General features: G+C 45.1%; 1 protein-coding gene across 4 annotated transcripts in view; it reads left to right on the top strand.

The window, feature by feature from the left end:
* Positions 1–25789, top strand: part of MYO5B (myosin VB) — a 370856-nt gene that overhangs the window by 186208 nt on the left and 158859 nt on the right. For all 4 annotated transcript variants that reach the window (XM_059894726.1, XM_059894725.1, XM_059894727.1 and 1 more), the window contains exon 5: positions 25074–25230. In XM_059894726.1, coding sequence (XP_059750709.1) covers positions 25074–25230 — 157 coding nt within the window. The remainder of the gene's footprint in view (positions 1–25073; positions 25231–25789) is intronic.

Below are 25789 nucleotides of genomic sequence, written 5' to 3'. Positions count from 1 at the left end.
GAGAAAGCCCACGTGCAGCAACGAAGACCCAATGCAGCCAAAAATAAAATAAATAAAATAAATAAATTTTAAAAAAAGAAGAAGAAGAAGAAAATGCCTTGTACCTAGTAGGAGAGGGGTAAAGAGCAGGGGGACATCCTAGTATCCAGCGGCTTCTGATTAGTTATCCTTAGTAGCTAGCAGTACTGTACCCCTAACCGTGTGGTTACTGAGAGGTTACTGGGGACCTGTTAATATAGGTGTGTGAACTCTGTGGAGTCTAGCTGCATTTAGCTTAAATGTGGAGTACCAGTCTTCAGTTAAGATATTGGGGATCGATATATGCTCACTCCAGTTGGTTTTGCTTCCCCACTGGGTCGTTGGGCTCCTAGAGTTTTATTCCATTTGTCATTGCACATATTGATCCATCATAATTGCCTGATGTGTAGGAACTCTAGCTCAGCAATCCAAAGCAGAGATTTTTCTTCCCAGTCGTATGAGGTTGCCATTTCTACAGTGCTGTTCATTTTACTTCCTTGTATTTGTAGATATTCTTATTTTATTTTGCAGAGTATATGTTCATGAAATGCATAGAATAACTAAGAGTTCCCTTCTTGGAGCTGGAAGGCTTTTGAGGCCAGATCTGCTGGGATAGGGGTTCCTTTTCAGCATCTTCAATGTTGTGGTACCCAGTCTTTCTGGAAACTTCTGGTCTCTCTCATTCCACTGTTTGAAACTCAGAGGTGAGCAGATATCTTGCCGTCACTTATTCCCACCCTAGTTCCTGCCTCTTTTCTGGAGCAGCCACCAGAACAGATTGGTCTGGGCATGCACCTTTAGTCTTTTCTCCTCTAAGCTAGACTCTTCCTGGTCTGGCTAGCGTTCCTTGTGTGACGGTTCAGAATTCTGATTGACTGCCTTTGAGTATATTCCAGTTTTTCAGGATACCCTATGAAATGTGACATCCGTAATTAAGCCAAGAGTGTAGATCCAGAGTGAACAGAGAAGGAGTCCGTGACCATCTCCTGTTCTCCTGGGATATAAATACTTGGGGGCTGCATTAATAGAAATTTACTAATAGTTTCTTGCTGTGATGACTGATAATGAGTCAACCAAAATACGTCCACACTGTGGTCCTGGGTGATGATCACAGTTAGGTACAACCAGTGTGCAGTATGTTGTAGACCCACCCACCGTGGTTGTAGACCCTGTCCAGATCACATTGCTAAGTGGCAGTGTCCATTTTAGCATCCAGGTTTTCCTATTCTCCTGTGCTCTTTCCTCTCTCTCTCTCTGAGTTGGGCTGATGATGCATTGTTTTTAGAACTAATCAAAGATGTCCTTGCTATCATGGTACTAAGCCAAAGTGACTGTTTCACAAAACACTGCAGAATTTCTCACTTAGGAAGTCTGTAAGAAGAGAATGAGTGGTTTGCTCTTGAAGAAGTCGTCTGGAAGACACTTCTAAGTTTTGAGGAATAAGAAGCAAATTCTGCTTTCCATCATCATCATCCTACGAGTCATCCCTTTCCTCCTCCACCAGTACTGGCATGCTGTCAGTCTTTTTTTTTTTTTTTTTTAGTTGTTTTGTTTGTTTTTTTATACTGCAGGTTCTTATTAGGCATCAGTTTTATACACATCAGTGTATACATGTCAATCCCAATCGCCCAATTCAGCACACCACCATCCCCACCCCACCGCAGTTTTCCCCCCTTGGTGCATGCTGTCAGTCTTAAACCAAGGATACCAAAGCTGAACTTGGGCTTTCCCCTTGAGGCTTGGCTTCTTCCTTAGGTTGGTCCAGGGTTCCCCTAAGGCAGGAAGTGGGGGGTAAAGAGCCCAGGTTAGAAATGACACTGCCTGCCTCCCTTGGTTCCACTGTGTGCATTCCTCCAGGCTCCTCTCATCGCACCAGAAGCCTCTCCCGGTTCCCCTCACTTCACATACTGAGTTCTCTTTGTCTGTGATTTACAGTGAAACTGTTGCTCACTTTCCCCCAGGCCTGGCTCTTGATTTTGGAATGGAAATTTAACAAACTTTTAGTTCATTTCTCCACAGCAGCAGACAGATTTTCAAGACAATTACCATGCTACCAAGACAATTAACATACTCGAAAATCATGTTCTGACAGTCAAAAGGTGAACTTGGGCACTTTTCCTTTGTCTTCGCCTTCCTGTTATAACAATCCTAATCCTCCCGAGACAAATTAATACTTTGAGTTGAGGAAGGAGAATGCCATGTAAAAGAAATGTAAAAGAGAAAAGTTTATTAGTGTAACTCAAAAATATTTCCCTACTTTATTGAGAGGCATGATAACAACACGGAATGTTCCTTAAGATCATAAGTGATGTATGAGCATTACTTAATCATTATTGCAGCACTAACTCAATTTTATAGGTTTGTCAGTGGAACCACAGAAGTCATGCATCTTGCCTAAGGTACATAGAAGGCAGCTGGCAGAGATGATGTGAACCCGGGCCCCCTAATTCCAAACCCTGTGCTCTTGGCCACTTTGATACCCTGTGTCCCCGGAAAGGATGATTCTTGGGTTTCTGGCTTGGGAAACTGGGTAGACAGAAGTTCTATCTGATGAGACCAGGAAGATGGGGGAAGGGAGTAGGAGACACTCTGAAGGGTTGAAAATGAGTTTATTTGGGAACTGTTTCATTCAGGATCCCCCACCCCTGACATCCAAATAAAGCTACCTAGTAATTGAGTCTATGATGGAGTTGAGAGGTCTTCGCCTATAGGTGGGACTTAAAGCCTTGGGAGTGGATGATGTCATCTTGGGAGACATTGTTGAGAAAAGTTCTCAGATCTGACCCCAAGGAAACTGAGCATTTAAAGATCTGGTCTGAAGAAGAACCTGTAGAGGGTGATGATCACCCCTCCTTACAGGTGATGGGGTTTATGCCTCCTTCTTGGGGGCAATTGGAAATGTGTGTAAGATTTTTGTTTGGCACAAATGGGCTGGGGGTGTGGAGTACTGTGCTGATTGGGCAATGCACTGATTGGGTTACAGCCTCCACTGGATGTTGGTTAGGAATCTGGAACAGCCTGAAACAGGCAGGGCAGTCCTGTGCATCTAAGAATTGCCTCCCATTGCTCTGCCCCAAACGCTCAAGATGATCTTTAACATTCTTTCTGACACTCACATTTATGTTGCCCTTTAGTTTTCAGGCCTTTTTAAAATCTCCCTTATCTCATGGCTCCTCACTTGAAACTCAAGGAGTGTGGAAGGATAGGCTGTTGAGAGCTGAGACCTTGAGGGGCTTGGCCAGAGTCACCAAGCTCATGAGTGGCAGAACTAGTGCTGGAACCAATTCTCCTGCTGCTGCTGCTGCAGGGCTCCTGCTGTTCTCTTCTCCTTCTGTGTCTCTGTATGACTGAATCTGGAGGACCTGGGTTTCTAGCTGAACTCCTACAGGGATGCTGGGCTCGTACTAATGAATTTGCTCCATCTGATGGGAAGTTTTCATGGTTGCTGAATGACAGTGTCTGCCGGGAGACCTGTTGGACACCTGGACTGCTCTCTGTGGATGACCGTAGAGCAGGTGATAATTCATCCTGGGTGGATTCCCATGTATGTACTATGAGTGCGGAGCCAGCAGTGGGTTTCAGGCAAATATATTCTTTGCTTTTCCCTGTTCTTGTCATGTCTCTGCACACTTGACATGCCCCATCTCTGTGTATGTGGGCAACTTCTAGGTGGACCTACAGGAATGCTCTGGGTACCAAAGTATTCTGCCCTGGAGATGACAGCAGCCCTCTAAATTCTCAGAGTAGACAAGTAACTATGTAATATTAATTAGATGGCTGACCAAAGATTCTCCTGCCTAAAAATATCTATCTCCCTAGCCTATCACTTTATTTAAAGTGTTACCCTACTTCTCAGCTATGACTCAAAAAACTATTAAATATACATAGTATCGGAGAGAGAAAATGTCATATATGTCACAACTTTCAAATGTAACTCGAGTCTAATGCCTTCAATTTCTGCCACCACAGCCTGAGTTCAGGGCCTCGTATTCCATTTGGGTCACCGCTGCAGTTTCTGAATGGGCCTTAGTCTTGCCTGTGTTTCTTTTTTTTAACTCCCAAGTCCATCCTCCACGCTGCTGAAGAGGAACAAGTGTTTGTGTGTGTGTGTGTGTTTTCAGGTAAATGATTTCAGAATGTTAAAACGCTGATGGGAAGGAGCTAGTTGGGGGAGAGAGGTTGACAGTTGGGAGGGGTTTGGGAGACAGAGGAAGGGGATAATCGGTAGAGTGGAATCCTGGACATGGGGCTGGGATCTAGAGCTCAGATGATGAAATTTACCTCCAAGAAGGTAGGATTTTCCAGTTGTTAGGGAAAGGGAGGAGAAAAGCTGGGTGCTGATGCTGCAGGAAGGTTGGTAGATGTGGTAGCAGGAAGTTGAACTGTTCGAGGCCTTTTCCCTCGATTGCTAAGACTCCTTTTGTCCTAGCACATGATAGGTACTGACATGTTAGATGAATAACATGTAGATTTTGTAGTGTCTCTCATAACGTAGATGTGCCTGGGGGGATCCCTGGGATAGGAATAAGTCGCATGTACCTGGGGAGAAGAAAGCTTGAACCTGAACCTGCCGTGTGTGCCGTGAGCTAACTGATGCCCAGTTGCTGCAAAGGCAGGTGGGCGGCCAGATGAGATAACTGTCTCTCAAGGGACAGATGACTAAGGGGGTGGTGACGACCCTGCAGCATTTTCCAAGGGTCCTGCGGCAGGTGCACTTGGTGATCTGGAATGTGGTGTTGAAGACACAGTCATTGGTGTCACCTCTCTGTGGACCTGACACCTCCACCTGGCCGGTGGCCAGACTCTCACTCACCCAGGTTCCCTTGCACTTGTCACCGGTGGGATAGAGAGACCAGGAGAGAGAGAGAGAATCAGACTTTGACAGCTGCAAGGATGCTTAGATATTTTTCCGTCTAACTCATTAATTTTACAGAAGATGAAATTGAGTGCCAAGGAGGAGAGGGGACTTGTTAAGCCCTGCATTGAATTTGTGCTGAGGCCCCAGGGTACCAGACCCCAAGCCCAGGGCTCCTTCTAAGCTTCAGTGGAAAGGCCAGCTCCCTGGGCCACAGTCAGACCCACAGATCTGCCCAGGGTGTGTGTGTGTGTGTGTGTGTGTGTGTGTTGATATGAACTAAGGATGACCTTAGGCTCAACGTTCCTTGTGCTTGACCAAGGTGGACATCAGATTGAGTCATATAATGAATGTGAGACTTTGCTCAAAGAAATGAGTTCTAAACTGTACAAGGAATGAACAATCTAAGAAATTAAAATATTAACACCTTTTATTTTTTAGACTTTTTTAAAGAACAATTTTAGTTTCACAGCAAGATTGAAAGGAAGGTACAGAGATTTCCCATATATCCTCTGTCCCCACACATGTATGGCCTCCCTCTTTATCCACATCGCCCACCAGAGTGGTCCATTTGTTACAACTGATGAGCCTATATTGACTTGTCATAACTACATAATCAAAGTTCATAGTTTACCTTAAGGTTCACACTTGGCGTTCATGCTTGGTGTTGTATACTCTATGGGTTTGAACAAATGTATAATAACATGTATTCATCATTATGGTGTTGTATAGAGTAGTTTCACTGTCCTAAATAGACCTCTCTGCTTCGCCTATTCATTCCCCCCAGCCCTGTCAACCACTGATCTTTTGACTATCTCCATAGTTTTATCTTTTCCAGAATGTCATAGAGTTGGAATCATACAGTATGAAGCTTTTCAGATCGGCTTCCTTCGCTTAGTAATATGCATTTAAGTTTCCTCTGTGTCTTTTCATGGCACATTTCTTTTAGCGCTGTTCATTTCTTTTTAGCGCTGATTAATATTCCATTTTCTGGTTGTACTACAGTTTATCCATTCACCTGCTGAAGGACATCTTGGTTGCTTCCAAGTTTTGGCAATTATAAATAAAGCTGCTAGAAACATCCTTGTGCAGGTTTTTGTGTGGACATAAGTTTTTAATCAATGTAACTTTTAAAGGAAGATGCTACGTGGAAATGTAAAGTTCTTCCTGGCATAAGGAAGGTAGACTAAAAAAGGGTAGAAGTATCATCAAGCAAAAGGATATGAGTGACTGAAGGAAAACACTCTTAAAGCAGCCCACTTGAACTCGTATTTGAGGTCAGATGCAAAAAACCAAAACAAAAGCACTACCTAAATAGTTGTATTGAAATCCCCAGATCGAATTCTCTGTTAAGAGATGCTTGAATTTTCCAAAACTGAAAATTTAATGTTTTGGTATTTTTTAGGAGCTAGGAAAGTCAAATCAGTCCACCGCAAGGGGTATCAGGTTTTTTTAGTGTTTTATTTGATAAATATTTGAAGTAAAAGGTGTACTGTTTTATTTGTCAGATAAAACACCTCAGAATTAAGGGATTTTTACTCCATTTTAGCTGATTAAAAAAGTTGCTAAACATAACTCACTGGGGAATAAAGCGATTGGGATTGTTCCTGAATAGTGTGCTATGTCTCATCTTTGGACACAACAGTTAGATTCTCATCAGCTCAAAGTAAAGGGGATTTTCAGTGCCTATCCTTCAAACAAACCCACAAAGCTACTGTTATAATCCAAGAAAAATTAAAACATGTCCACACTAAACACTGTACATGAATATTTCTATTTATCCATAATGGCCAAAAAATAGCAACAACCCAAATGTCCTCCAGCCGAAAAATGGATAAACAAAAGTGGTGTATCCATATAGCAGAATATTGTTTGGCCATAAAAGGGAGTGACACATGCTACAACATGGATGAACTTTGAAAACATTATACTAAATGAAAGAAGCCAGTCAAAAGGTCATATATGGTTCCCAGTCACATGAAAGTTCAGAATAGGGAGACCAGTAGAGACAGAGAGTAGATTAGTGAATGCCTAGAGTTAGGGGGACTGATGGGAAGTGGCTGATAACGGGTAGGGAGCTTGTTTTTGGAGTGACAACAGAATCCTAAAGTTTATTTTGGTGATGCTTGCACAACTCTGTGAACATACTAAAAACCATTGAATTGTACACTTTAAATGGGTGAATCGTATGGTATTTGAATTATATCTCAGTAAAGCTGTCTGTTACCCACCCCCTCTCCCCCCGAATTAATAAAAGGTAGAAAGCAGATTTAGAGATGTTATTTTAGAGAAGAAGGTGGACAGGAGTTACATTTCTTAGATGATATCATTTGATACTATCATACTAGACTTGATAAAATGAGGTTGAGACAGATGGGATGAGGACAGGGAGGCAGCTGTGAATAATGTTATGTTGCGAAGAATCCTGTCCAAAAAGATTTGTTTGTATTTCAGTAGGTACGCACCACCTGGAGAAGAATTCAGTATCACACAGGCTAACCAATATGCATATAAATCTACATTTTTATTTAAAAGAGAGCGTTTCTCCAAGTCGTAAGCTAGATTTATAAATTTAAGCTTCATTAAATATAAAACAAGGATTTAAAAAGAAAGCATTTAGGTCTTGAGTTCATATAGGACTAGATCCTGGGCTAATATATAGCCTGGTGGAACTGAGAGTCAGGGACAGCAAAGAAATGAAGCAAGAAGAGAAGGGGATTGAAGAAGAAACATTTCGGCAGCTGGGCAGTAGGGCCCATCTCAAGCTCAAGTTTGCCCTGCTCTCTGATCTTGCTCTCCTGGGTTCTGAAGGCCTTGCCCACTGCCTGACACCTCCCATCTTTGGCCCTTTCACTATGTCCCTTCTCCACTAGTCAAGAAGCCTGAACATGGCTCAGCAAAATGCACCAAGTTGTGGTTGCTGAGCGGGTCGACCAGGTAAGCTTCCCAGTCGTGGAGCCTGTAGTACTTCCAGGACTGGAGGTGACCATGGTATCAGCAAGAATGTTGATGTGCTCCAGCTCAGCGTTTGACGAATATGGGATGGAGCACGATCATGGCATTCAGACCAGAGAAGGAAAACGTGCTGCTTCCAACAGGAGCGTTTCCTTCCGTAGACAGTGCTTGCTTATGGCAGGGGGCGCAGGGAGGAGGGCTTTAGTAGCTGAGAGAGAACACGGTGTGGCTGCATGTGCCCTCAAAGATAACTGGTAACTTACTCCCAGGAAGCTGGGCTTCCCTCTCCCTGGGCACACCTGCTGCTCCAGTACAGTATTTAACTTAAAATTTAGAACGCGTGTGGATCTTGATAAAGGACACTAAAAATAACACGAAAAATACTTTTAACCATTTGGGATTTTTGCAACTGATGAGGGACTTCTCACAACCATTACTGAAAAGAGCCAGATTTCAGTATTTAAGATTACTAAAGGAAATCCTGGAATGTATTTTTTAAAAGAGTAAAACAGCAAGCCAATTCTGGTGCTGGGAATATTTGAGTATTGCTTTAATTACGTTACCCAGCCCCCAAAGCCTGCAAATATTCAGAACTCAAAATCTCCCCAAAGTCAATCGTTTGCATGAAAACAGTCCCTCTGCTCGTTGGGAGACGCTGTTGAATTTTTGACAAAAAAGGAAGTTTATTCTGACGGAGGTTCTTTTCCCCTCAGAGGGCAAGGTTTTTACACAATTACCTTGTACCCTCAAATTTGTCCTTCAAGGAAAGACAAGGAAAAGCTTCTCTAAGTCTTTGGTTCAGCTCTCCAGTCCCTGTCCCCTGAGCCCACCGCTCAGCTAATTCCTGTCTCTGTGCTTCTCTTCTGTTGCTGCAAACTTCCAGCTCTTGGTCAAGCTCCACCTTAAGGCTGTCAGCATTGACATTTGACAAGATTCTCTCGGGGTCTTTCTCTAAGGTCTCAGCCCTCTTGGATCTTCCCCTTCTCTAAGGTTTCAGACTCATGGTGGTCTCTTCCACACATTCCAGCACAAACGCTGCCCTTTGTTCTCGGTGTGCTGGCTGTCCCTCTGAGTGTCAGCCCCTCAAGGGAGCTGTTTTCATGTACTTATATGCCAGTCATCATGGTTTTTTCCTCCCCTCCTTGATGCTGAGAGGTTTGTAGGCACTCAAGTAAGGGTTAAAGATTCCTGACTCGGAAGTTGAACTCTAATTCTTGGGTTCTTGCCCACGTTGACGCACCACCCCTGTTGAAGGGCACGTGGGCTCTAACCTGTGGGAAGTGTTCAGTGCCACACCCTCTGCTGGGCTTGGCAGTGGAGGGGGAAGGAGCAACGTGGGACTTTGCCAAGGAAACCCTGACTTTGGATAAATTACTTCTGCTTTGTACCCGTTATTGTGCCTGTAAAGTGGGTGAAGGAGTGTTACCTGATCTGCCTCATGTTGTCAGCAGAAGGGTAAACTGAAGTTTAGATGTGATCATGTAGTAAGAGAGACCTGATATTGACTATTGTGAATTTTGATTATCCCCCTTATGTAGGTTTCCTATTTTGTTACCTGTTGGCCATTTATATCTGTGCTATATAAAAAGGCCTTGAGAGAGGGCAGGGGGTGAGTAGTCAATAGGAACTACCTGTTAGAATAAGATCTTGGTTACTCTCTGACCCAGCACTCTAGCAGAAGGATCCAGTGATCTTCTCCAGAAGGTACCCGATTTTCGGCCTGAGGCTGCTATTGCAGAAGTTCAGGACTTGATATAAGTGTACAGTTGACTCTTGAACAACATGGGGTTTAGGGGTACCAACTCTTTGCGCATTTGAACGTCCGCATATAACTTAGAGCTGGCCCTCCCCATCCGCGGCTCCTCCGATTTAACCTACCATGAGTTGTGCAGTAATGTAGCATTTACTACTGAAAAAAAAAAATCTGCGTGTTAGTGTTCCCACGCAGTTCAAACCTGTTGCTCAAAGGTCAGCTATAGTCTTTTCACCTATTAAAATGGTTTCATCTGCCATCTTAAAATCTCAAGGAGTGCAGGTAGGGAAGATGCCTTGGCTGACCTTAGAGGCCTGAGGAGTGGGGCTGGCACATTTAGACCTTCAGGTAGGGTTTCCCAGATGAGACAAATCTAAGACTGTATCAAAAGCCTATGTGGGCTGAGAGAGGGCAGTAGCATTTCTCAATTTTAGTTTTGTTAGAGACATTTCTGAGAGCTGGCGAGTTTTCCTGACAGCGTAATGAATAATTGACTTGCTTTCCATTATTAGGTTTTCTTCAGCCCATTAAAGTGAGCCTTTCTTTTGAGGACTCAGAACTGTTTAGGGACCCAGTGGGTATCCCAGGATGCGCAGACTTGGGACGTTGTACTAAAGAGACCCATGAATGTGTGCGCTACTGATAAATAACCAGAGCGACCATTCACTGTGTGTTTGCTCTGAGCCCAGCAGTTACATGTAGATAATACCAACATTATCTACTAAGCCATGAGGTTGGTTCTGTGTTTGCTTGAACGCCTTCAGTCTGAAACAGATTGTTTTATGAAGCAGCCTCTCGTATGGTTGAACACCTGGTGTGGTAGAAAGAATGCTGGGCTGGATGTCCAGCTGGGGCTCTGCAACTTAACCTAGAGTGGCTTTCAACAAATCATGCAGCTTTTTTTGCCTCTGTTTCCTCCATGGGGGGAGAGGAAAGTAGCAGCACCTACTTCCAGCTAGATTTTCAGGGCAGGTTTCCTGGAAGATGGCCTTTTCATTGGGCCTGGAGGGATAGATAAGATTTGAGTATGAAACTGAGGGAAGGAGGGACTTCGCTCGTGGCGCAGTGGTTAAGAATCCGCCTGCCAATGCAGGGGACACGGGTTCAATCCCTGGGCCGGTAAGATCCCACATGCCACGGAGCACCTAAGCCCGTGTGCCACAGCTACTGAGCCTGCACTCTAGAGCCCCCGAGCCACAACTACTGAGCCCGCGTGCCTAGAGCCCGTGCTCTGCAACAAGAGAAGCCACCACAGTGAGAAGCCCGGGCACCACAACGAAGAGTAGCCCCCGCTCGCCACAACTAGAGAAGCCCGCGCATATCAACAAAGACCCAATGCAGCCCAAAATAAATAAATAAACAAATACATTAAAAAAAGAGAGAGAGAAAAGAAACTGGGGGAAGGAGACTGAGAGAATTCCACCTAAAGAAAAATACAGTGAGAAAGAGGTAAAAAGAAAGTGTGGCTGAACGTGGGAGAGCATGCATAGTGCCATTTGACTGCACCTACAAAGGTTTCGTGTCTCTTGGAGCTGATGGCAGCTTCCTTACAACTTGCAATGGCGGTGCTAGTTCTGCCGGTGGAGGGTGAAGCTCATGGGATCGGTCTGATTCCTCTGCTGGCCCCACTCCAGCCCAGGCTCAGATTTCTCACAGCTTTGCTGCTGTACCCTGACTGCTCTGTTTTCCTCATCTCCCGCTCTTCACAGTCCTGTGTGTCAGTCTGTCTCAGTGTGGTCTGCTGGACATGGGGTCCCTGGTGAGGCTGGAGAGTGCAGAAGGTGGTGGGAATTCCACCTCAAACCTGGTGCCGGGGCAGCTCCCTGGGATGGAGGCAGCCGAGGAGAACCTTTGGTCCGGTCAAGTGAAGTCCTTCCCTGTGCCATATTCCTTCTCGTTCTACTCTGTACCCTCTTTGGGTGATGCTAGGAAGTGACTAAAAGCAGGAAGCGGAAGGAGAGTGGGTGTGTTTACACTAAGAAAGAGGATGGTGAGGGCGGAGACACAGCAAAGTAGCCAACAGTCAAGAGCTCTTTTATGAACTAGAGCTCATTACGGAAACAGGTAACTGAAGTGCTCCACGTTCAACATCTTGGCGACTTTGTCACAGGAGACTTCATTTCATATCAAAGAAAACTACACAGAAAAGCAAATGCTGCCCTTTATTCTCCAATTCTGTATTGTCTAAGAGTCCTATACACATATTCCTTGCCTGCTTAGAGCCCCCGTTGAAGGGAGAAGAATGGAAAAGCTCTTCCTTTATAGGTCTGTTAGCAGAACATGGATATTGGCCCTGGAACTTCTTCTGCTAGCTTCCCACTTGTGCCACTGACCCCCCTGCTGACCTTTGCCTCAAGAAGGGCATGACTTCTCTATCCTGTATCAAACCCCCTCTCCAGTATGTCTTGGACCTTAGTTTCCACTGCCTTTATCTGCAAGTTGCAGAGACTTGCTTTGCCCTGAGTTTCCCTGGTTCCTTTATCTATCACGTCTTTTTCTTAAAAGCTTTACTACCCTGCTTAACTGATGCTTAGGCCCCAGTGCATTGTAGTCAAACCCACAGCTGCATGGTCCCCCTTACTTTACTTCCTTTGGGACTCTTTAGTTTATGGCTAGTGGGTCATAAGTGAGATTCCTAAGGCAGTCAGCTTCCTCGTGGCTCAGGTCTGTGGGTTTGTGCCTGGCAGTAGTGGTCTAATTTTTTTAAGCTGTATAGGGAAAACACTGTGAAGGTGGAGCATTTATTTTTGTAGCTGAGTAAAGCCTACAGCAGAATTAGTCTAACATGTTTAATGATGTTCATAATCATTGTGCTACATGATAATTTGGGCATAAATATTAAATAGCTGACACAAATGACGGCAATTAGCAGTACCTTTCTGTAGCCAAACTGTCTTTCGCATTCTCTTTTTCCACCTACAGTATCTGTTCCTTCATCATGAAATACTGAATGCCTTCTGGGCACCAGACTCTGGTTTGTCCACCGTCCGCCCTAAGGCCTGGCAGTTCCTGACACTACCCAGTGCTGAGCACCTGTCCTCCTTTCCCACCCCCACCTGGTGCTGAGCGTTTCATACTTGAAAGGTTGGACAAACGGTTTGTGGGCCACGAGGCTGGGGTGGCTGCATTTAGGAGAGGAAGGGTCCAGAGAAAGCTGAACTCAGTGAAGAGTCCCTCTGAACGGAGGCCTGTGAGAGCCTTGTGGCAACTGGAGGCGGGGAGACGGGCCCACAAACACTGTCTTTTGAGCCAGCTCCTTACACTCTGGGGTAGACTCCCCAAAATAACCAAGGCAGGTTCAGCTTCAGGCCCAGGTGCTATATAATTTCATGGCCACATACGAGAATCATGAAATTTCAAACCAGCAAAGGGATAATGATTCTCAGGGTGCCCAGACCAGCAGCATCCGCATCACCCAGGAACTTATTAGAAAGCACATCTCAAAATCCTTGCATTCCCAAAGGACGGTGTTGGACTGTTAAGGACAGTAAGATGCAGGCAGTGTGAGAGTGCCATTTAGTCTTCTAGGAAGCTTCAGTTTTAAGGCCTGAAAGTGTATATACCAACTTTATGGCTTAAGCTACAGTGTTTTCCAGTAGAGAGAGCCTTGCCCCATATCCTAGGGGTCTCTGGAGTCTGCCTCCCACCTCTAGCAACACACTTAGTGGTGTTTCTGATTGGCTCTTGGAAAATGCAGCAGGACTGATGAAATGTAAGCATGGTTTCCTTGAAAGTCGTTGTCATTAATGCTGTGTAAAGAGGCAGGATTTTGCAATCAGGAAAAGGAAAGAAAAACACTTTGAAAAGAGGTTCAGGGGTTCTTAACCATTTTTGTTCCATTTAAATGTATCAAATATAATATGTACAATTACAAAGGACTGATTATATTGAAATTATCAAAATATTTTAGGAGTTTGTGATAAATATAAGGCATGGTTAATGCATTAGTGGCAGATCTAATAATAACCATCATTTTGAAGTAGTGGTGAGTGTAAATATTTAATGCTCTCTGCAGCAACTGTAATAGGGTGTCAGAGTCACAGGTTCTTCCTGTTCTGCTCTCTGTTTTTGACTCTATTCTTTTGTTTTCTTTATTTTTTTAAATTGAAGTATAGTTGATTTACAATGTTGTGTTAGTTTCTGGTGTACAGCAAAGTGATTCCATTTTATATATATATATATTTTTTTCTTTTTCAGATTCTTTTCCATTATAGGTTATTACAAGGTATCGAATATAGTTCCCTGTACCATACAGTAGGACCTTGTTGTTTATCTATTTTATATATAGTAGTGTGTATCTTTTAATCCCAAACTCCTAATTTATCCCTCCCCCTGCTTTCCCCTTTGGTAACCATAAGTTTGTCTTCTATGTCTGTGAGTCTATTTCTGTTTTATAAATAAGTTCACTTGTATACTTTTTGGCTATATTCTTAATTGAAGGAAATGTTAAAGTTGTTAAAGTTTAGTAAAAACTAAATAAAGATGTGCTTTTTATTCCATTTAAGTTCACGGCTCCCCCTGAATTGTGTTCATGGGCCTGTTGGGAGTGTGTGGGCCCCAGGTGGAGCACACCTGAAGTAGGGGTAGGGCAAGCTGTGTTCATGGGCCTGTTGGGAGTGTGTGGGCCCCAGGTGGAGAACACCTGAAGTAGGGGTAGGGCAGAGCTGTCTCCTTTCCCCAGCTATAGGCATTAGCGGGCAGCAGCACGCTCCGGGTAGTGTGTGTGCAACTGCGTGCTTCTAACCAGTCTCCACTGTTATTTCAACTGTGTGGGTATCAACAATGTAAATCCAATTAATGAGGAGACTCTACTTTGATTTCTAGGTGATTTATCATAAACCATTAGCTGGAGCTTAAACTTAAATGTAAAGGCTCCTATTGTTTGCAGCCAGGAAAAATGGTTAATAAATTCACACATTAAGGACTGTGTAGCCTCTGAGACTCTGTGTAGCTAATCGTTGTTTTACGTTCAGTGTTACATGGTATTAGGCTGATATCAACCATGAATAATTTACAGGGTATTTGAATTTCAACGAGTACCTGAACATATTTATATAGTGACCCATTTAATTAAGCTGTTGAGCGGTGGTTCTTAACCCTAGCAGAACTAATGTTGTAGCAGAACTAATGCTGTAGCAGAACATCAGAATCACTTGTGGAATTAAAAAAAAACAAATATCTGGGCCCCACCCCCAGAGATTGTGATCCAGTTGGTCTGCTGTGGAATCCAGGAGGGGGCGTTTCATACGTTCCACAGGTGTTTCTAATGTACAGCCAGGGCTGATGAACAAATGATGGTTCTTTGCAGTCAAATTGTTGCCAGAGGCCGTGACTTACCTGTTGGGGTCTTAGTGCCCTAAACTTCACCCTCTTCCCTGAACACTGCTTGTGCTTTCCCACCCTTTGCACAGCCTGACACCTCTGCCTGGAATGGCCTCTTGGAATAGGTCACCAAGGGCCTGGAATGCTGAAGACGCGGAAGGCATCCCACAGGCCCCAGTGTCTCATGAGAGGGTGCTTAGCGGGACCTACATACAGTCACATGAGTGTTTTGGAAGTATCTTTCCAATGGCAATGAGGAGAATGGATTGAGCAGGGGCTAAAATAGGCACAGGAGGACCAGTTATGATGCTGTGGAAGAATCCCAGAGAGAAAGGATGAGTATCATTGTCCAGAGGGCAGTTGTGCATATGTGCTTGGCTCTTGGGAGACAGCTGGGTTGGGGAGATATATCTGAGTGTGGACAACTTTTGGGTGGCAGTTGTAGTCATAAGGAAAGATGAGATCACGTTAGAGGCAACCTGGAGAAATGAGAGGAGATGCTGAAATTGACTTGCAGGGATGCCCTAAATTTAAAAGATGAATGGATGAGGCAGTATCTATAAGAGATATCGTAAAAGACTTGTATCTTACTGGTAGCTTGGCAGAGAGAGTGCGATGTAGAGAAAGAGGATGAGCTTTAGACTGAGGTGCTCAGATGCACCTGGCTTCAGATACCAACTAGCTGGACTACTGACCAACGAGAAGCCTTTTTACCTGAGTATTGCTTGAATGTGTTCCTTCACTGCAGAACAGTTTCCAGCACCAAATGAAATAGAGCTTGAAAAGTGTTTATTTGGTACTGTAGGGTACAAATATGTGTATATCATAGTTTACCCCCAGCTAATGATAACATTAAACAAAATAATTCTGTAAAGTATAAAATCACAGGAAACATTTGCCTCTGTTGCTCACCTTCATCTAAACCCACAGATTTCTGAGTTTCAAGGTATATTTTCAAAATTAGCGGGTAGCTGCAGTTGATGTGGAGTATCGCACAGCTCAACTATAACCTGGATCTGGAATCACAGAGTTCAGGAATAGCAGGAGGTCTTAAGGATCATCTTCCAGCCCTTTAGTTTAAAAGCGGAGAAGTTGGCACATCCCCATTCACACCAAGGAGCCCCCCACCCAGTTTGTCTCACTCTGCCCTGCTTATCTTCCAGGGAGGGGTGGGCTTGACTGAGTTCCCAGAGGTTCTTTCTGTGATGCGTTCTCATCTGAGAGGAGACAGCCTCTCCTGGGAACAGCGAGTAAGTGGAAGGAGATGGATTCATTTTGCTACTACCTGTATCACAGTACACCTAGGAGGTTTATAAATAGAACTTAGCACTCGGAAGGCCACTGTGAAATTGAAGTGGAAAAATGATACTTGGATATGAAATGCACTAAGTACTTAGCTCCTGCACTGTAAGAAGGTTCAGTTTCATCTTACTGAGTAGACACTTAGGGCTCTGACTGTTATCTACCCGTTAAGCAGTTTTCCATGAATATTTATGGCAGCCTTCTTGAATGGCTTGAGTTCTGGGCTGTGAGCACACAACACTACCTGGGAGGGTGGCAGTGTAGGACATTAGTGCCTGATGGCAGAGGTGCTCAGGGATGCTTGTCTGCCTCCCTCACACCTAGAACCCAGGGCCTGCTTGGGCCGTGAGCCCGGAGGACCCCTCACATAGGTGCCCTCCCTCTAGCTGGCCAGGACATATGTCCTCCTTCCCACTTTGAGCCAGGCTTTCTTGTTGGCAGGCTTCATAGAATCTCTAGCTTGGTGCTTTCTTGCCCAGCCCCTTCTCACAGCAGGACTGTTCTTTCTAGTGCCCCAACCTTGAGAGGAAATCTTTAACTTTAGACTCACTGTAACTGTATGACTCTGTTTTGAGCCCAAAACTGCCTCAGTGTAATTTTCTGTATTCTTCTCACGTAACTTTATCTCCATCCTAACCTATCTCTGTCCCCAAACCTTACTTTTCCCTCCCCACAGAACCCAGTTTTATTTCCGCCAATCTGATTCTGCCTTCTACCTGGTGTTACATGACTTCCCCCATTCTAATGGGGTTTTGATATCATTTTGTATTAATATAGTTGTGTTTGTATCCCTAAGCATCATGTTTCTTTTTTCTTGTTGAGTTTCTAAAGAAAGTGTCATACCATATATAGTACTGTCATTCTTTTTTAGTTGGCATTGCTTCTAAGATTCATTTTCATTGTTTTCTTAGTCTGTCTCCCAGTTATTAACTCTGTCCCTGGTACTGACACAAATATCTTTGTTCAACAGAAATTCTTGATTAAAAATTCTTTGTATCCCCATTCTCTGGTGCAGTTCTTTTTCTTTTTTAACCATAGTAGGTGGCCTGCATTGTGATGATGATGTTGAAAATATCATTAGAGACTAGACAGATATAGACAGGCAAGAGACAGTAGATTGATTATCCCATTAGTGAATAGAATATATTCTACCGACACACCTAAATTTTCAGATGATTTGTTACTGGGGAAGAAACGATGGAGGGACTTAATGATGTGTTCAGAAACAGGGCATCCTTCCTACTGCGCCTTAGCCAGGCTTTTCCTCCCTCCTGTTTTGCACCTCCACTGTGTGTCCGGGTTTTTAGTGGGTTTTGTTCCCACCTCTTCACCTCTCTAAGGGAGTGCGCAATCCAGGGAAAGAGAGTCGCACCTGCCTGAGGCTTGAGGCCCCTGCTGTCAGCCCCCTTCCCATGGGTGAGCTGGGGAAACTGAACTCAGGGCAGGAACCACCAAGTTTGGTTTGCAGGCAGTAAGTTGCACATGTCTAGGGGGCACCAGACCCTGGCCTCAGCCTATATAGACCACCATACATGACAGCCCTTACTAGGGCTCTTTTCTTGATACAATCCAGGTGCTGGCCTGCCCATCCAAGCCCTGCATCTGAGATTGGCCGTCATGGAACTTACCATCTAGTGGGGAAGACAACGGTAGAAGGACTACTAAGTAGATCAGTAAAGTATTAGTAAATTGTATGCTGAATGCTATGAAAGTAGGGTGGTCAGGGAAGGGCTTCTGAAGAAGTGATGTTTTAGCTGAGGCCTTGATGCTAAGCCAACCAGCACTGAGGACACCCGGTTCATGTCTAATGTCTTAACCGAGGCGATTTGTTAGGGGGATTCACTAATGGATGCTTGATTATACACGAAGGGGCGGTAATGGTGATACAGAGATGTCACAGCATAACCCAGTGGGAAATTGTACAGGGGTAAGGAAGCCTGTGTTCAAGTTTCCACTTGGTGTCTTACTAGCTGAGAGCTCTGGGAAGATCACTCGGCCTTTCCAAACTTCAGTTTTATCCTCTTTAAAATGAGAAGTCTGGCACCAATAGTCTCATGAGTCCTAAGCAAGAGATAACATGGCCAAGAGTTTTGTACACCATTCGAGCATGATGTGAGTAGGTGGTGGTCATTAATTACAATGAAAAGTAGTAAGGCGTGAGCCGCCATCAGAATATGATTGAGTACCAGGCATTAAGAGTTGTGAGGTCAAAGAAGGGAAAATAAGTTCGAACTGCAATAGCTTCAGACAGCTGTAAAGTAGGAAGGAATAAAGAAACAAGCCCTGTGTCGCTTGAGCGTTGTGAACAAAGAGAAGAGTGGCACGTGATAAAGCTGGAAAGAGAGGTGCTGGTTCACGGAGGGCATTGAACATGATCCCAGAGCTGGGATCTTGGAAGCAGAGGGGTTCCATTGGACGGCTTAAAGCAGGGGGAGAGGTTTGATCCAATATTCACAACAAAAGGTCATATAAAAAGGTTGCCTTACAGAAGGATGACAGTGAGGGTTAGAAAGCTGCTATTACAATGCTTGTCAGAGATGATGATGGCTGGGACTAGGAGGTCCAGAGAAGAGAGCCGTCTGTACTGGGAGGTGAATTCAATAGGGCATGCTGGCTGGAGGGAAAGGGAGGAATCCACAGTGACTCCCAGGTTTCTGGCTGAAGTGGGTGAGTGGAGGCTGGTGCCACTTACACAGAGGAGGCCTGGGTCAGGGCACGGGAAGTGACGGTGAGGCTTCGGCCCCAGGAACCCTGCAGGTTCAAGGTTAAAGCAAGTGCCCGCCCTCTGGGAGCTCTCAGTTCAGTGACTGATGTGTGGACGCACTGTGGCAGTTAGAACAGGGGATTCCAGGGGGGAGGATGGTGGTGCCACACCCGTCCACAGGTGGAGGGCCTGGTCTCATTGTCACAAGCCGGGGCTTCTCTCAGTCAGAATCGGCTGAAGCAGTGCTTTCCTGATGGTTCTGTGTGCGCATTGCTGATGGGGAGGCCACGGGTGATGAATTATTCTCTGCGGGAAACCCAAACAAGACAACACTTCAGCGGGGTGTCCCCGCAGTTCCCGCAGTGTCTCCCTGGCTGATCAGTGCTCTGCAGTGTGGACCTCAGGTGCCTGGACAGCCGCCTTTTCCACTCTCCAAAAATGGGGACGGGGAGAGAGGTTGGCCTTGCTCAGGGAGCTTCAAGTGCTGCAGTGATTTGGTGGGAAACTTTTACCAGAAAAGCAGGTGGCTTAGCAGCAATTAAATCCCGCCTCTCAGATGTCACAGACAGGGATCCAGTGTGAACCAGGGAGAGTCTGTGGTGCATGTGTTGGTTACTGGTGTTTTACCTGGAAGCTGGAGAGTGGCTGGTACCTGACCGGGAGTCCTGTGCTCTTGCCTGATGCACAGGCCTTCAAGGGGCTTTTCCTGCTTAGGGTGGTGCTGCCTTCCTGAAGACAGCCTGGGCCTGAGTAACGGCTGGTATTTCACGGCATGAAATGCCATGGCCATGGGTTAATTTTTCTAAATACAGGCAGACCTTGTTTTATTGCCCTTTGCTATATTGTGCTTCACAGATAATGCCTTTTTTTTTTTTTTTTTTTTTTTTTTTTTTACAAACTGAAGGTTCGTGGCAACCCTGTGTCAAGCAAGTCTATCGGCACCATTTTTCCAACAGCATTTACTCACTTCAAGTCTCTGTGTCACATTTTGGTATTTCTTGCAGTATTTCAAACTTTTTCACAATTATTCTATTTGTTACCGTGATCTGCGATCAATGATCTTTGATGTTACCATTGTAATTGTTTTGGGGTGCTACGAACCACACCCATGTAAGAGGGTGAAGTTAATTGATAAGTGTGTTGTGTGTTCTGCCTGTTCCTCCAACCAGCCGTTACCCCATCTCTCCCCCTCTCCTCAGGCCTCCCTATTTCCCGAGACACAATATATATATTTTTTCTCCTAACTTGCCCCTCCCCCCTTCCTTCTTCCCTCTGTTTTTTTTTGTTTGTTTGTTTTAACATCTTTATTGGAGTATAATTGCTTTACAATGGTGTGTTAGTTTCCGCTTTATAACAAAGTGAATCAGTTATACATATACATATGTTCCCATATCTCTTCCCTCTCTCGTCTCCCTCCCTCCCACCGTCCCCATCCCACCCCTCTAGGTGGTCACAAAGCACCGAGCTGATCTCCTTGCGCTATGCGGCTGCTTCCCACTAGCTATCTATTTTACGTTTGGTAGTGTATATATGTCCATGCCACTCTCTCTCTTTGTCACAGCTTATTTTTATTTTTATTTTTTTTCCAAGACACAATATTGAGCTTAGGCCAATTAATAACCCTACAATGGCTCTAAGTGTTCAAGTGAAAGGAGGAGTCAGTCGCTGCAGCAAACTGCACTGTGGTCTTGTTTTAAGAAATGGTCACAGCCGTCCCAGCCTTCAGCACCACCACTCTGACCAGTCAGCAGCAGGACGCCCCCCCAAGCAAAAAGATTACAGCTGGCTGAAGGCTCAGATGGTGGTTAGCATTTGTTTTTTGCAATAAATTATTTTTAAATTAAGGTGTGTACATTGTTTTTTTTAGACATAATGCTATTGTGCACTTACTAGACTACAGTATAGTGTAAACATAACTTACATGTACTGGGAAACCAAAAAATTCATGTGACGCTTTACTGTGATATTCTCTTTATTGGGATATTTGCCTTATTGTGGTGGTCTGGAAACGAACCTGCAGTATCTCCAAGGAATGCCTGTAAAGGGAACCTCACTGGGCTCAGGAGAAAAGGACTGACTGAAAAGCACATGGACCCAAGTTGTCAGCTAAGCCATGTCTGTAACTGGGCCGAATGGATGGAGCCATACCTTGGTTGTGTTTTTGAAGGACACTGGGTAGAATTCCATGCTCATAAATATCTCCCCCACAACCAGCCCTAAGTAATGGAAGTTTGAAACTGAGAGCTTTTCCCCACCCACACTTCCTTTTACAATTTTGATCACGGAATCATCGAATGTCAGAGACAGATTAAATCACTGGGGGAGTCCATGTCACAACCTTGTACTTGACAAGATGAAAAGACAGAGGCCCAGAGAAAAGAAGTGACCCAAGGTCACACAGCAAGTAAAATGACCACACAGGGCCTGACATCAATATGGGATGAGAGGTGACAATGCCTCACAAGTGGCACAAAGCAAATGACGTGAGACTTTAGAAGGCAGAGAAATAATTGCCTGCTGGGCTGCCTGAGACAGGTCGGACTTCAGTAGAAGGGTGTATGTTGAAGGTGATTTCAGGTAGGGGGAAAACCATAAATGGCAGTGCTGGGAAAGTGTGCAGTTTCAGAGACTGACGCGTAGCTCGTTTTGTCTGGACTATAATACCCTCATCTTATACAAAGTGTAGAGATCGTTTCATATAATCTTGCAGCAAATCTGTAAGATGGGGGTATCCTCTGTAATGTGGTTAAGGCTTACAAAGAGCCTGCTGATGGCTGAACCAGGACTCAGGCAAGATCCTTAGACCAAAAGCCCGGTGTTCTGTTCTTAGCACCATAGTCTGCCGACGCTTATCAAGGGCTTTAGTGTTGGGATGTGCATTGTGGAGGGGTTCAACTAAGGAGTTTGGACTTGATTTGGTAAGCGATGAGTAGTTAACTTTTTTTGAGCAGGGAGAGTATGATTAGAGCTGTGCTTTAGACATTTAATCTGGCAGGAATGTTAGGATGAATTAGAGACCTAGGTCCCTAAGTCAAGGTGACCACCTAGAAGAGCATGAGCATGGTTGGGGATCAAAGTCATAAGAGACTGGACTGAGATAATCTGAGGGTCAGGAGGTCAACTCCCTTGCCCAAAGTCAGACAGCTAAGCAGTGCACGTGAGCTTCAAAATCAAGTTGTTTTTACTACCCGTATTCTGGTCTTGTGTTCTCTAGTTGAGTTGGAAGCGAAGCTAATATGGGTAGAACAGACTGAAGATGCTGTTACACATCATCCCCAAGGCCAGCTTATGGGCCGTGACAAATAGTGTACAGATACGTCATGTGCACCCGGCCATGTAGTAGACTAAGAATGGGCGTAGGTAGGATGTGCAGAAGTGCAGTGAAACTAAATAAAAATCATCAATTTTTAAAAATATTTTAAGTTGGTCTCAGTAAGGGGAGTTGTTAAAAGGTCCTTGTTGGTCTAAGAAGAGTTGAATTTCCCTGACTTTAGTCTTATCAGCATCAATTTGACTATCCACCAAATTAGGTGGGAGTTAGCACTAATGGTCGTTGCCCAGACTCCCTCATGCCCAAGAGCCTCGAGTGTAAAGATTTGAAACACTTGGGGATGTTTATAACCCCTGATAATAGTTTGGCCACGTATGTGCATTTTCATCAAAACACCAACGTTAGCTTCCATGTCCTGCCAGTTTTTTGTTTCCCTGCCTTGATTCCCTCTCTTTGTGAGGTCCTGACACTTTGTTGTCACGTGAAGTAGCCCTGCCTTTTTGCCTTTCTGGCCACTTACACTTGGAATAGCCTGCTTGGTCCTCAAAGTTTTCTGCCTCTTGTATGAGTCATTCTCTTTCCTGAGCAGTGTGTGACTTTTCAGTCGTTTCCCAATGATGCACAGGGCGATGCCCATCTTGACACAGCAAGTGAAAAGTGACAGGTGTCACTGGTCTGTGCCACCTTTTTTGTGCCAGATGTAGTATGTTATCTGGGTCTCTTCGCAGTTCAGTTCCCTCTGTGTGCTGTGTTGCCGCAGGGAGCCTGGCAGCACTCACGACCCCCAGCCCCCCACCAATCTGATTAATTCTCTCCTGGCATCCACATATTGCTCCCAGGGATCCTTATTAAGTTCTTTGGACAGTATATACCTCCCCATTCGATGTGGTTCTCTGTGGAGGACTAAGTCTTAGACACAACCTGTGCTCATCCTTTTTAGGTTAAACATACAGACTTTGAGCAAAACTGCAAACTTTTGGGTATGGCTCCTGCAATTTAGTTCTCCTTGTTGCAGGTTCAGGTGGTTTTAAAGGTGGCATCAAGCTTGGTTCTCTTTCATAGGTCTAAAGCCCAGCTTGTTAGACCCTTAGTCCCTGGGGATGGTTGTGCTTCTGAGCAGTTCTCTAAGGAGTTGATTGTGATGGTATTGAGAAGAGGAGGGGTGATACCTGTCCTGGTCCCCAGGGTCCAGTGGATGTCATATCAAATTTAAACAACAAATGAGAATGGGAACTGTAGGCATCCACAGGCTTCTTCAGAGGCCACCTTTCAATATGAGGTTTTCACAGAACCAAGGAGAGGAGAAACACACTCTCATGACCGTGGTATCCTAGAGCTACAAGGGCTCTCCAAAAGCCACTTCTTATTCCATCCTCCAAATACTAGGTGAGATTCTATGTAACTTTTCAGGTAATTGGTTGTATAGCCAATTTGAAAGATAATTTTTTCAGCTTCATCTTCTCAATAGCATCTACTAGCCACCTGTATTCACTCAGGTCCCTCTCCGCTTAATGATGGTGTGTGTGAGCTGAGACTGCTCAGCTCGTTGCTGACCTTGAAGAGCAGCTGAAGGTTAAGGTTTCTTCAGCCCAGCTACCGCACCTGACTCTCCCCCGGGGGCCCCCCTTTCAAACCGGTTCTTGTCTGTCTTTCTAGTTCACCTCTAGTTGACATCCGTGTCATCACACCACTTTTTCAGCTTCTCAGCTGTTGGCCCAGAAGCAGGGCCAACATTCACCCACCTGTGCTGATCAGGTACAGTCTACCTGTGCTGATAATTACCAAGGTGGGGCAGGCCATTCTTTCTGTAGCCAGCCCTGCCCAGGAAGCCACAGGAGCTGGTGTTAGGAGTACTGGGCTGGTGCCAGGAGACCTGTGTTCTAAACCTGACTTCACACTTCTCGGTTTCTTCACCTGGAAAGGAAGAGGGCTGGTTGATCCCTAAGTTGGCTTCTCCTCCAACATAATATTTTATCTCGGGTGTATTCTCTATACCAGGAACTGTTAAAGGTACTGCAGATTGAAAGCGAAGTGCCTGCCGTCCTCCTGGCAGTGGATTTGTGGGCTGGAGGTAGATGGCTGAGTATAGCTCTTGCAAGCAATTCGTTTCCCAAACCCGTGGCCCAGATGTTTGTTCTTGCTCCCAGCTTGAACATCCATGTTCCTTGGAGACCAGATAGGCTGAGTTTTCCATTACTTGTCTGTCTTGTATCTGTCTCAAAGGGATACATACAGATACATTTTATCTGATGTAGAGTATCTACTCTCTGCCTCCCATTTAGTCTGACTGAACTCCCTCTTATTGCAATCGATAGCTGTTTTATCTAATTTCTGGGAAACTTGAGGTAAGATCAGCCTGGTGGTTAGTAGCATGCCCTTTGTGATAGATCTACATGAACAAAAATGTTCAGAACTGTGTCTGCTGGCATGCTAGGCTCAAATACAAGAGGAGAAGAAAAGAACCTTACTCTTGGAGAAAGTGGCACAAGATGGGCATGTAACAGAAAGGCAAGATTATGTAACTGAAAGTGTATATTTATGTAAGTTCTCAGGGGATGTCTATGTAAGGGAGTGGTCTGTGGGGTACTGCCTCCAGAGAGAGCTTGGGAGAGTGACCCGACGGCTACATCCCCGTTCCCTCAGGTCATAAAATAGGATTTGTAAGCCCTTCTCAGAGCTTCTTTCTCCCACTTTCAGATCTTGTGCAAGCAAGCGTATGAAGGAAGGTGGGCTGTTTTTACGCTGCCCCTCACATTTACTCCTAAACGAGGGAGGGATGCTCCTGATTGGGTTCGGGCCCTTGTCAACAGTGTCACTGGAAGGCGACAGTGTCATTGGAAGGCGACCATGCCTTTCCACGGCCAGCGACTGACCGAGGCTTTTTCCTTTGCAGAGATGAGAAGAACCAGTCCATCATAGTCAGCGGGGAGTCTGGAGCCGGCAAGACCGTGTCGGCCAAGTACGCCATGCGCTATTTCGCCACGGTGAGTGGCTCGGCCAGTGACACCAACATCGAAGAGAAGGTCCTGGCGTCCAGTCCCATCATGGAGGTAAAGCCATGCAAATGTCCTTGGCCTTCTTGGCTGGAGTCCCTTCTGCTGGCACTAAGACTGCTGAGCGTCCAGCCTCGCGTGGCCGATCACAGAGTTCTTGGAAGCCACTCACGTGGTCAGCATTCGTGCCTCTCCCCAAGAACCCATTGTCCACTGCTGAGGGAAGAATTTCAGAGGTGCCCCTAAAACCACAGATTTGGGAATATTCTGACCCGGTAGCCCAGATCCCCAGTATTGAATAGAGTGACCTCTTCATGTTTTCCTTGTTCCTTGACTCTGCTGAATACTGTTGTGACAGTCCTCCCCCATCTACAGCCATCTCTGCTGTGTTCCTCCCCCCTGCTGCCATCCTGTGTCAGCAAATCAGTGTCCCACCAAAACCATCTGATGCTATGAAGGTCTGCTGAATCAGGAGGGCAGTCTTCATGGCGGTGAGGAGGCCTAGATAAAAGATTCCCCTTTTTCCCAAAAAATATTTGGACGTTTTATCTTTGGGGGGGAGATAGAGTCAAAAGCTATGTGACGACACAGAATCTGTTGAAGATCCTCAGAAAAT

Source organism: Balaenoptera ricei, chromosome 14, assembly GCF_028023285.1.
Source record: "Balaenoptera ricei isolate mBalRic1 chromosome 14, mBalRic1.hap2, whole genome shotgun sequence".
Classification (NCBI taxonomy): domain Eukaryota; kingdom Metazoa; phylum Chordata; class Mammalia; order Artiodactyla; family Balaenopteridae; genus Balaenoptera; species Balaenoptera ricei.
This window is presented reverse-complemented; position numbering and strand designations above follow the sequence as displayed.